We start from the raw sequence: 12,711 nt of genomic DNA on the forward strand, positions 1-12,711 counted from the left end.
ACATAAGCCCAGAGAGGTAAGGTGAATTGCTTACTGGAGATGATGATCCATCCTCATTGGCACCAGGTGAGATTAGATGCTGGATGCTCATCTGGTTAAGTCTAGCGGATGTGCTTTTAGGCATATTGAGTTGTTCTTTCCACTCTCTGGATTACCTATTTATTGTAGGACAAGCAGTGATGCCCTCAAGTGGTGTCAGAGAACCTTCAGGTTGGATATTAGGAATAAATTCTTCTCTGATAGAGAGAAGAGTGGTAATTCAATGGCACAGGCTATCCTGGGAAGTGGGTACCTGGGAAGGCTCACCTTCCCTAGAAGTATTCAAATCCCGTGCAGATATGGCACTGAAGATCAGTGGGCATGGTGGGGATGGGTTGGGGTTGGACTTGGTGATCTTAGAGGTCTTTTCCAACCTTAATGATTCTATGATTCCATCACTTCTTGACAGCCAGTCAATGAATGATGAACATAAATGAAGTGGAACATTTAATATGTTCTAATCAATTAACTAATATTAAAACCATAAATCAATGACTGACACTATAAACCAGGTTTTAAAATTAACTGTTTCAAGGCTCTTTGCAATTGTAGACTGACTTTTTGCAATGGGCTATAAAAGTACATTATTTTGGTTTTATTTGCTGAAACAAATTCCAAGAAAATTAATGTCAACATAATTATAGACTAAAGTCTGATAAACTTGGGATAATACCTTCTTTAAACATTCTTCAGTTAAATATTTCCCCTATTTCCTAAAAGTTATAAACAAGTGCTTATAGAGTGGTTGCAATGTATTCATGAAGTACAAAAGCTTTCAGAAGACAGATGCCTTCATAATAATGAGTAGTACATGCCACTCCTTTCTTACTTACAGAGGAATAAGTTCTCATAAACATTAATAAACTTCTGAAATCTAAAATCTGAGATTAAATACCCACACTTGAACAAACAACTCTGAAAGTAACTACATAGTACAGCCTGTTCCAAAGAGACAAGGGGCAGAGATTGTAATAGACGTGTGTAAATGTTAACCCATGACTTGAGTTGTGTGTCCTATAACATGAACCACTCAAATCAACAGAGGATGAGCCTCACAAGAAGCAGCGCAAGCGCAGCAGTGACTCATCCTGAACTGGTTTTGGTGCCTTAAACCTCTAAGCAATGCACCATCTCTCCTGTCCTGAGCTTCCACCATAACAGAAGCAATCCAAGTCATGCATTAAAGGAACCTAGCAAATGTTTTGTGCTAAATTTACAGGACTGATCTCTGTCTACATATCTAAGGATGGAAAAAGAGGTGATGATTAACAAGGATGCAACTGATAGTCTAGGATTCCAAATCATATGATATCATGCTCATTTATAAAACCTGTGAGGAAAAAATAAAGGAGAAAGGGACATTTGGACTTAAAGTACATATTTTCCCAAGTAACCATCACATGTAATAACTAATAATTTCCTGGAACTGTTTAAACAACTTTTCTTGCTTTGCTCTCCTTCCTGTGTACACAGCTTTTGCTTTATCTCCACCCACAAGTTCTTACTTAGGCTTTTACCTTTCCAATTCTTTTTCCAGTCCCACTAGGGAACAGTAAACAAGCTGATTCTGAACTGCCTGCTGGGTTAAACAACACAATGCACTTATGTAGGTGCTGTGATTTGAGGGCACATAATCATTCAAACATCACTGCAGTGATCTCAATTGGAAAATCTTTGTCAACAATATAAAACAAATGAGGTTTAATAGAAACAAACAAACAAAAAAGTTAAAATGAATATAACCTTTTAAAATAATTCTGGATGTCCAGAGAACTGCAACTAGTTTACAACTGTCTGTGTTTTCCAGATTAATCATCTGCTCTTGCACAAATTTACATACTTAGTGCACTGCTGTCTCGTTCATGACAAATTTACTCATCTGCTGGTTTACACAAAATTACAGCAGTTGCTCACAACCACTGCTTTCTTTAATTTTCAAACACATAAATAATTTTTAAGAACTGGGGAGGAAAAAAAAAAAGAGTATAGTTCTGAGGGAACTGGAAAACAGTGGTCTTTATTTGGCTTTTATATTACCAATGAAATGAAAAACAGGTTATTTCTTCTATGAATTTAATAGAAGTAAACTTTGAAACAAAATACCAAAGCATATTAAAAGAGGCACGTTATGTTTTAATAGGAATCAGCTTCTCTATAACTGATAAATAAGGACTTGTTAGGGGAAAAAAAAACAAGCAAAGAAAAAGATACCATGACAAACACTTCAAGCTCTTCCCTAGGGGTGTAGGAGAAAAGGTAAACTAATTTTTCAGATTCAAAGAGAGGAAAGGAATCTTTGGAGAGCAGAATAAACTGGCTGTGTATCTAACATGAGACACTACAAAGGAAAAAAAGCAAATGAAAAACAAATGCAAATTCTGAAAAATATTCATGTAGAATCATAGAATTACCGAGGTTGGCAATACCTACAAGATCATCCAAGTCCAACCACCCACCTGTCACCAATAATTCTCTCTAAACCAGGTCCCTCAACACTGCTCCTTGAATACCTCCAAGGTCAGTGACTCCACCAACCTCCCTGGGCAGCCCATTTCACTGCCTGACCACTCTTTTGGAGAAGAAGTATTTCCTGACATCCAGTCTGAACGTCCTCTGGTACAACTTGAGGCCGTTCCCTCTAGTCCTAATGTAGTTGTATGAAACTGATAAACAGCAATAACCATTATATCACTATCCACCAGAAGCTCTGCAGATGGAGGGAATAACCTAAGACAGAAAAGAACTACCTTTCAGTAAGAAGTTCTTCATCATACAGTTTTGCAAATATGGATATCTAATGTAATTCCAGTAAACAGAACTGATATATTAAATACCATGATGAACTGCAGAGTGCAGTGAGACAACTGAGAGTTAGGGATATGAGGTTCCTTTAGTATTCTTGTATCAATCTGTTGTGTGATAGGACAAACAATTCCGTCTTTCCTCTATTTCTCTTTTTACATTTTATTAGTTCTATTTACAGTGTAAAGCCTTAAGGGCAGGGTTCATTTCATATGGTGCTTCTCAGTGAAAGGAAACTATCCCTTTTAAGTCTAATGCGACTGCGAAGTAAATAATGTATCACAAGAAACTACATTCCCAGTGACCAATGGCTGCAAAAAATGAAATTATATATCCATAGATGGACAATCAACTTTCTTTGTGTGAAAAAGAGCATATGATATACTGAGGGACCCACTTTTGAAAAATATCATGGGAGACAAGATTGGATAAGTGTTGCTCTGGAGAGCTGCCTGCACAACCATGGAAAGAAATGCAGTGCACTCACAGCTTTGTTTTACATATGTACATCTATGTACACCTCAGGTGCTAACAAGGCTATTTAAGTCCTGTTTAGTGACAAATCAAATGTTTATAGCTGAAGCTATGTTGTATTTTGCAGCTATACCACATAGCTCAGGTTTGGAAAACATACTACCAATAGTGCAACAGCACAGGGAATTTTTCAGCTCCCCAAAATTAATTCCTTCCAATCCAAAAGCCCACCAGAGTTCATGATTGATTATTCAGGTAAGAGCAAGATAGAAATGACATACAGTAGTTTCATTATCTGAAAGCTTTTATTCTTTATGAAAATGTTGCACCTACCCTAACAGTAGTTTAATAGCATTTAAGTCTCTAAATACACTGCTAAAATCGTGTTAATATCTTCCTTAAACATATTACAGGAGTAACTATTGGAGGTCTTACTTCCTTGAGATATTGCTGATGTTCACATGTGACTTAGACAAACATCTCACAAGTGCTAAATTAGTAAATCAAATTTGATTGGATAATTTCCATAAGAATGGCTGAACACAGCCTGAAAAATCTTTAATATGCTTTGGATATAACCATTCAGACATTCATAATTATTATTAACAATTAAAATTCCATTACTCACAACGGAAAAATTATTTTCCTGGAGAAAATCTATATCATGGATAGAGATATAAATATATTTACGTAGATTCATTTCCCAATGTGCGTTGCATGTGTGTTTCCACTGTCTCTTACAAATCTGTTTGGATAAGAGTTCACTAGAAAATCTCCTTTGCAAGTAAACACCAAGAAACCCACTAGGTGGTGCTCTTAAACAGAAAATATTCGTCCAGCAACTCACCAGCAGCGTTCACACTGCCAAGAGATGAATGCACATGACTCCAGCTGCCAGTAGAGAACGGTGTTTCACCTTACAACTGGTCCTGTTTCTGCTACATATTAGACATGAGATACCAAAATCTCATCATTTCCACTGCTGTCACTGATGCTACGGAGCTGATATTTCCACAATAATACTCTCCCATATGTATGCACACATAAATGAAACATTAGCCAAAATATGTAACAGTGCCAGCTAAAAGATCAAAAGCAGGAAAAAAAAATCCAAAATAGATAAACAAAACAATTTGTTTCTTGCTGGAAATTTCTATATTACAGCCCTTTCCCCTCTTATACAACTCTTACCTCAACAGAAAGGCAAAGGTTTTTGCAGAAGGTAAAACAAAGTTAGAAGTTGATTGGAAATAGAGACTAACTTGAATCCACTGCATTCTCCCTCTTTCCTAAAATATCAAGCGACATCCAGCACATTTCCATCCCTCTGTTCCTGATGGCAATGACCAGAAATGGAGAAGAAAGTTCCTCTCTCCATTCATGATAACACAGGTGCCCCCATTTGTTTTTTATGATTTTGTTACTGTAACATACACATTTCAATTCTTATTTTGAAGCTCACATGTAGCTTATTTTCTTCCAGCAGCACAAATCAATTCTCTGAAGAATATATTTACAAAAAAAAATAAAATAAAATTGAAATTTCATAAATGTTTTGAGAGATCCATTCCCAGGTTGGACATTTAGTAAAGGTACTCGTTCAACAAGCAACAACATTTTAGAAGTCATCACTTAATGACATTATGACACTACATCTTGCATGTCTTCTATCTGCTGCCTTTATGTCACATTTTGACAAATTCATTACTAAAAAATATGGTTGCACCCAAGTACTCTATCTTTTCAGTTTCTAAACTACATTATGCATTCAATCTTTCACTCCATTTATGGAACTCTGCACTTACTAGTTCTGAAAAATATTCTCCAAGCTCTACTGATATCTCCAAAACTTCTGATATTCCATTTATTAATTATGAACTCCATTTACAAGTGGGAGTACGAAGAGAAGTGCATCAACCACTTTGCTTCTCATAACAACCAGCCACCTCAAGTGCCAAACTTGTACTCTTCATAAATTTACTAAACTTTGAAGCTGTGTTCCTTCCAATGAAACATGGTATATTTTCAGTAACTTAAAATATAGATGAGCCCTCATGTAGGAAAAACAAGAATAATTTTCATAGAATCACAGAATCATTGAGGTTGGAAAAGACCACTAAGATCATTAGTTCAACCATCACCACCATATCCACTAAAACACACCCCTAAATTTCGACCACCTCTTTCACTTCTCTAGCTGATCAATTCCAGTATAAAAGAAATTATTAATGCAATGAGATGCAGTTCTGGAACCAGACAGAAAATGGGTGAGACACAGGCATGGCATCTCCAGATGTAACACAAATGAATGTAAGCAGCTTTAATGACAAATGGATGTATGCACACAGAAACAGAAAGTCACTGGATTAGTGAGTCAACATGGAGGATAGCTTATCTGTTTGCATTAAAAGTATTGTATTAAAAATCAAGTACTCTATATATTTTAACAAATATGATTTCATTTCACTTCATTCCATTTATAAGAACAGAACTTCCTAATTTAGAACCAAAACTCAAAGAGAAAGTCAGCTGAGCAGTCTCATCAGTTATGATAATTGCTTCATTGAGCAATACAAAAAATGACAGCTATTTGCTTTTAACATCAATGGAAAAAAAGGATTTTTGCTCCTTTTTCCAATAATCTTTTTCTGTTTTAAGTCAGAAGCTTTATTTCTTTAACAATTTACTCATAATTTATCACAGCAAATCCAAGGTCAATACATAAGTAGTAATTTTTAAGGATCTACGATGTGATCACTGAGGATAAGGAAATGGCTCAGGTTCCCAATGCCTTCTTTACAACTGCCTCTAACAGTCAGCCTAGTTATCCTCAGGATACTCTACACACTGACCTGGAAGTCTGCAATGAGGAGCAGAATAAACTCCTAATGATGCAGGTGGAAGCAGTTAAGAGACCTGCTACTCTACTTGGACTGTCACAAATCAATGGGGCCAGATGGGATCCACCCAAGGGTGATCAGGGAGCTGCTGGATGTGACTGCCAAGCCAGGGACATAATCATCATTCTGTACTCAGCTCTGGTAAGGCTGCACCTCGAGTAGTGTGTTCACTTTTGGACCCCTCACTACAGGAAAGACATCGAGGCCCTGAATTATGTCCAGGGAAGGGCAATGAAGCTGTGAGGGGTCTGGAACGTAAGTCTTATGGAGAGCCACTGGGGGAACTGGGATTGTTCAGTCTGGAGGAGGCTCAGGGAAAACAATGACTAGTTGGAGATGCCCTGTAACCAACAAATACCATTTCAGCCTGTCACTGACAACAAGTGACAGCAGCAGTCCTTTGTCACTGAGAAAGGCTGAGACCTTATCAGCCTTATCAGACAGAAATTGCCATTTGCTCCAAGCAAACATTATATTTTCAGAATTTGCAGTAAGCTCTTAGTAATCTCCTCTATATACCACCCAGAAATTGGGATACTTTTCTCCAGAGGAGCAGAAGGAGCACCCTTAGTTGTTGCAGTAAGAAGCCAGAAATATTTAATGACCACAAAATGTATTACAAACTTAAATAATAAAATCCTTCACTACTAAAACAAGAAATATCCAGAATTAAATGACCTGAAAATGAAAAATTAATAGGAACAATTAAACATCTATTTTTGTAAGTTTATCCATCTATTTCAAGCAGTAGTTAAAGGCAGATATGAAACAGATTCATAAACCCTCTTCATTTCTACATAAATAATCTCTGAAAAGCAATAAATGTTAATTCTTTCCCAAGATTTAGCTGCTAATAGCTCACAGGTGATTTTATACTACAAGTCACAGTACTATATGACTATAGAGCATGACAGTATAACACCTAACATAAACATAATAGCTGAAGTGTTTAAAATAGGTAGGATAATTATTTGTATTGCATGTGATGGTATTTTGATAGAGAAAATACTGAGAATAATGACACTGCAGTCATTTTAAGTGGTAAGCCACAGGGTGCTGATTCTGAAATCAGAAATATGGAAGTCTGAGAACTGGTAAATGCTATGGAAAAATAGCACTGCAAAAAAAAATAACCTTCTTTTCTCATGCTAAAGTAGCACTTTTTTTTCTGATATATCTGCACGTAAGGCATAGTTATACAAGACTAATAATTTTTCTTGTTTTTTGTACTCATACATTATAAGCATAAATTTAGAATCATCTCACGACTGGAGCTAGAAATTTTGGCTTTCCCTGAAGTTTAGGGAATGTTGTCTTCGTTACAACATTGTGTCCGAATAAATCTCTGTCAAAAGCTAATCAGTGAAGTGAAATAAGAAATGTAGTTAGAAAGCAAATAAAACAATCACTTCAATCTTTGTGTCCTCACTAAAAAGAAAATTTTCATTTCCTAAAGCTGGAAAAAAATTCAAACATCTGTTTCTCCACATGCAGCTGTGAGCCCACACATGATCCTATGACTATGTATTTCCCATACACATTTACAATGCCTGCTACATAATGTAAACTAGGAAAGACTCTACCTGAGGAGAAGTCTGATGAACAAATGCTTTCGAAAAAAGGCAGGGCTCAACATCAGGTGCCTTGCATCGTCTCCACAGCCCAATGAATCACTAAATTTACTTCCACTAAGCACAACAGCCTTTTCCAGAGAGTAGTAGCATCATCAGTTTAGATCTGCTAAGTGTCACGTGTTTTCTGTGACTGTTTGTCAAACCTCTACTGTCCATAACAGCAAAGTCCCACACAAAAGCCAGAGTACAATCAGATAAACAAGGATATTATTCCCAGGACCTTACCAGTAAGGGATCTGTAAGCTGAGAAGGCCTAGAAAACCAGAGAGAATTCTTTAAATCTTGACCCACAATAATTTTACAGGAAAAACTACATAATTAGAAATACAAATACTGAAAAAATATCGGTACTGCCAATGCATGCAGTAGTATTTTTATTTTTCACCTAACAATATGATGAAATTGGAGTCTATCTCTGGGTCCTGCAGTAGCTCTGAATGCAGGGTTTCACCTTCTGCAACTCCTTTTTATTCACTGCACTGGCAACTTCTTTGACCCATGAAGGAAGAAATTTGATCAGAGCACAGCTTCTTGTTTGCAGCATGAGGAACCATGACAGGAAGAGAATGTTATCAATGGCACAAACCCTTCTGCTACTCAGCTACCAGTCCATTTGCCCTCCCTGTACCTACCCACACATTTTCAGCTGATATATTTCCAGATCTGTTCACATTTCCCTATTGCTATCTTGTGTATTCATTCTCTGCTTTTTTATTATTATTATTATCATACCCTACTCAGTCACTGAGCTTTTTTCACTCCTGTTACATTTACTCTTCCTAGGATAACCTCCAAAGTAAACCCAATGACAGTAAGCTGCAGATTCATAAGAGAAGCCTAATTCTCTGACAGGAGATGAACCACTTGTACAAGCACCTCCACTTCCAACCCTAAACAGAGCAGAATTAAGCAGCACTGAAAAAGGCATGACATATCCTTGCAGTGCAACTCTGTACAGTAGTCTACGAAAAAATTTATCTGCTTCCTAATAATAATTTTGGTTAAACCTTCATTAAAGTCTTCAAAGTAAGGGTGACAAAGCACTGGAATGGGCTGCCCAGAGAGGTTGTGGAGTCTCCTTCTCTGGAGAGAAGGCCTGGATGCCTACCTGTGCAACCTGGTCTAGGGAGATGCTTTTGCAGGGGGGTTGAACTCGACGATCTCTTAATGTCAGTTCCAACCCCTGCAATTCTGTAATTCTGTGAAAGTCAAAATCAATGTATCTAACACCAGAATTTTCATATGTTGTCATGAATTAAATTACTTTCTCAAGAACTATCCTCAGGAATGAAAAGGGGAAAAATTGTTACAAAAAGATTGGTAGTAAAACTAACAATTAAAAAGTCTGGTGTTAAGAGAGCTACTTAAGCAAAACTAGCTGTTTCTGGAAGAGAGGCTGAAGCACCTTGTCTGTAACTAACAGGACCAGTTTTCTCTGAATTTGAAAGGTGCCTTATTTGATAAACTTAATTCATGTTTCAATAAACACTTTGTTAATGTTTCCAGGATGCTCAGCTCCACCATCATATTTATTTTCCTGTTTCATCTTCCTTCCTGACATGCCAGATGAATCTGATCTTACCATTCAACAAAACACATGACAAATGTCACAGAAATAAATTGTCAGATTAATCACACTTCGTATTATTTACATAGCTGGATTTTTCAAGGATGCTAGGGCAGAGGACAAGTTGTTTCTCTCTAGCACAGCTGCAGTGTATGAGTATAAACTCCTTATAATTCAAGTCCATTAACAGCAAATAACTACTCCTCATTACAAATAACACAAATCAATGTCTGCACTTTGCCTCTGCATTCTAAGGAAATGAACCTGAATCAAAAGAGAAATTTGAGTCCTGTGCAAAACCCACTTTGTTAAAAGCACTGAAGATTTCATGGAGAAACATTTCATTTTCCATATGCTTCTGATACTTACATCAAATTCATTTAGTGCAGCAGCAAGCTCTCCTATGCCAGTGTGCCCCTTGTTTTCATCAGTGGGTGAGGTGGCCTGTGCAGCATTGGAGATACCAGCAATTGCCTCTTGAACTTGCTTGAAGACATAGTCTCTGTTGGCCCTAGTAGCTGCAACATCAGGATGACGAAGAAATGCTTGGGATGCAGTATACAACATCGTGGCATTCTTCTTCAGAGCACCTCGAGCTGCAGCCATTTCATCCCTGCAGTGAGGATCTTTCAGCTCCTACAGAAAAACATGCAATTGTTTAGTTGTAAATGAAAGCTTTAGTGTCAGAAAGTATTGTGTACACTGTCACTGTACAGTGATTTTGCAGAGATGATGTCATTAATGACAAAATCAACCATAATTTCCACAAAATCTCTCTCTTGTCCAAGAAAGTTCATTCTTTCTGTGTAGCTAAGGTGGTTATACTCTGCTCAGAAAGAGCAGAAATGTTAAGCCCATCTGTTTCCCCTTTTCAAAGACCAGCAGACAATGTAAAATAAAATAAAATAAAATAATTGAATTTTTTCCTTCCTGATTGACTGGATTCAGTCTGATGATTTCATAAAGGAAACGAAGTGTACCACCTACACTGTTGCAGTGTCAGATTCCCCTAAGTACCTACACCGATATCCTTTAAAAAATCACAATGAGACAGACTTTTAAGAAAAATAAAAATTAAAAATTAAAAATTAAAAACCTACTGTATATCACATTAAAAGCTATATTATAAAAATAATAAAAATCTATATTAAAGAATATGGTTTTGGTTCATAAAATCCTCATAAATACAACTCTCCATAATGTTTTTATGTGCATAGTTATGGTTTTCTTTTGGCCACTGAATTTATGAAGCATGTATTTTGTGGCTTTGTAAGAATTCTCAATATTTCATGATTTGGATTCCTTTTAAGAATATATTTTTTTCCCTTGACATAAAGAAAAGTCCATGAATATGTTCTCTTTTCCTGGCTATGACTGTTACGCTTATATGTCTTTTCCCTAGACTTTACCTTTTAAATATAATACACATTTTCCTTTCCTTATATTTTAGTCTATTTCTTGTATACTTTATGTTTTGCCTTAGTGACTTATTCCTCCTTTCGTTTCCTCTGACAACAAACAGACATTCTGCAATACCTCACCAGAGGAAGATGGCACTGAATTATTTTCATTCATTCATGAAGGTATTCATTTACAAACAATATAAACCTGTCTACAAAAGCTTTTCAAACATTAGGTAAGGTAGTCCTAGCAATATTTATAAGTAGTTAAGAAAACTGTTATTACTTCTTTTTTGAAACTACGAACAATGAAGTTTGGAGAGTTGAATAGTTTACTTATGCTCACATATGAATCTAAGGCAAAAACTGAAAAAGAATCCATGCATTCTGGGTTTAAAGGTTTTAGCACTTGATGACTTTAAACCACATGATTCATTGATGCAGTTCTCAGAGTGAATTATGTTACTAAAAGTTTTGCCAGCTACTTAAGTAGAGATTAAAGGAAAGCACATGAACATCTAAGAATTAACTTCTGATCCCATCAAGATATTCCACAATTACATGAAACACTTTGCTGGTACTATATAAATGAGCTTCAAGAAGGAAATTTAAAAAGGTTTTTGCCAAGGTTTTCTCTTATCTTTTCATATCTCCAAGGAAAACATAAGAGACATAGAGAGCTTCATTAGCTTTCCTGTTATTTATTTATTTTTAATTTTTTCACATAATTTTAACTTTATTTCTGGAAGAGAAGTGTCTGAATGTACAAAATAACTTTGTTTATGTGATACTGGGCTTGCATTTCTAATTTTTCAGAAATGTACAAGTGATATAAAAATAGGCAAGGCTGCAGTGTGCAAAAGTAAATAGAGGGATGTATAAAGCCAGCTTTCCAGACTGAGTGTGCTCCTCAATACAAAGACATCCCTGAATGATTATCAATATTCAAACACAACTTTATGTTGAACAAACTTTATACAACTCCACAATGACAAAATGTCTGGACTCTTCAGAAGAACAGTGTTCAGTGGAAAGCTCTGTTTAATGCAAAGTTGGATAGCTATGGGTGCTGAATACATGTTGTTGGGAATTTCTAGTCTTTTCTCCATCTGCTTAAGTAATAAATGAATTGGGTAACTATCTTTTCAAGAATCTCAAAGCTAACAATGTTGGTTTTAAACACAAAGTAGACTCTCATTCTTGAATCTGAAATAGACTGCACTACCAAAGAGTTTGTGCTTTTCCAGTTGTTGGAACGCCGTCAAAGCAATTGAGCAGGGACACTCATCATCTGAGAACTATTCCTAACCCCAATCAGCTTGCCTTTTCACCTTTACATCATTATGAATTGAAATCACTTGAATAAATTTCTTAAAGAAATTCACTGTGTTTTGACATACGTCATCACATTCAGAGAAATCAGTATGATTCAGTGATGTGCCATCACACAGCAGTTACTTATTGTAAAATCAACTTGAACATGAAACACAACATCTTCAGGGGCAGGCCTAAATTTCTCAACCACTGCTTTGGAATGTACTCACCTGCTGTCGTCGAGCAGCTACATAATTCAGTTTTACCATCTCTTTTCCAAATTCTTTGAAGCGATTTGCTAAATCTTGTTCATTTGTTGCATTTTTCACTGCTTCTAGTGCTTCCTCTACCTAGAAGATAATACATCAGCAGTGTTAGCAGTTTAATCCAGTTGTACAATACCTGTAACTACTCGGTCTACTGCTTTATGATATGGACCCATTTAGCATTTAGGTCCATCACAGTATGGTGGATTTATGACAGTGTCATTAACTTTAATTAGTTTTTTCATAGATAAGCTGTGTCATTGTCATTCTGTACTACTTTCCAAGTACTATTCTTTGGTATCATGCAAAGTCAAT

The 12,711-nt window shown here is 36.2% G+C and overlaps 1 protein-coding gene across 3 annotated transcripts in view; it reads right to left on the minus strand.

Annotated features, from left to right (window-relative positions):
- CTNNA2 (catenin alpha 2) overlaps nt 1-12,711 on the minus strand; it is a 459,751-nt gene that overhangs the window by 325,943 nt on the left and 121,097 nt on the right. For all 3 annotated transcript variants that reach the window (XM_065735984.1, XM_065735986.1, XM_065735985.1), the window contains 2 exons: nt 12,361-12,480; nt 9,786-10,052 (listed from right to left, as the gene is read on the minus strand). In XM_065735984.1, the coding sequence (XP_065592056.1) occupies nt 9,786-10,052; nt 12,361-12,480 (387 nt within the window). The remainder of the gene's footprint in view (nt 1-9,785; nt 10,053-12,360; nt 12,481-12,711) is intronic.

Source organism: Cyrtonyx montezumae, unplaced genomic scaffold, assembly GCF_038088225.1.
Source record: "Cyrtonyx montezumae isolate F1298 unplaced genomic scaffold, pur_monq_1.0 scaffold_2, whole genome shotgun sequence".
NCBI lineage: Eukaryota > Metazoa > Chordata > Aves > Galliformes > Odontophoridae > Cyrtonyx > Cyrtonyx montezumae.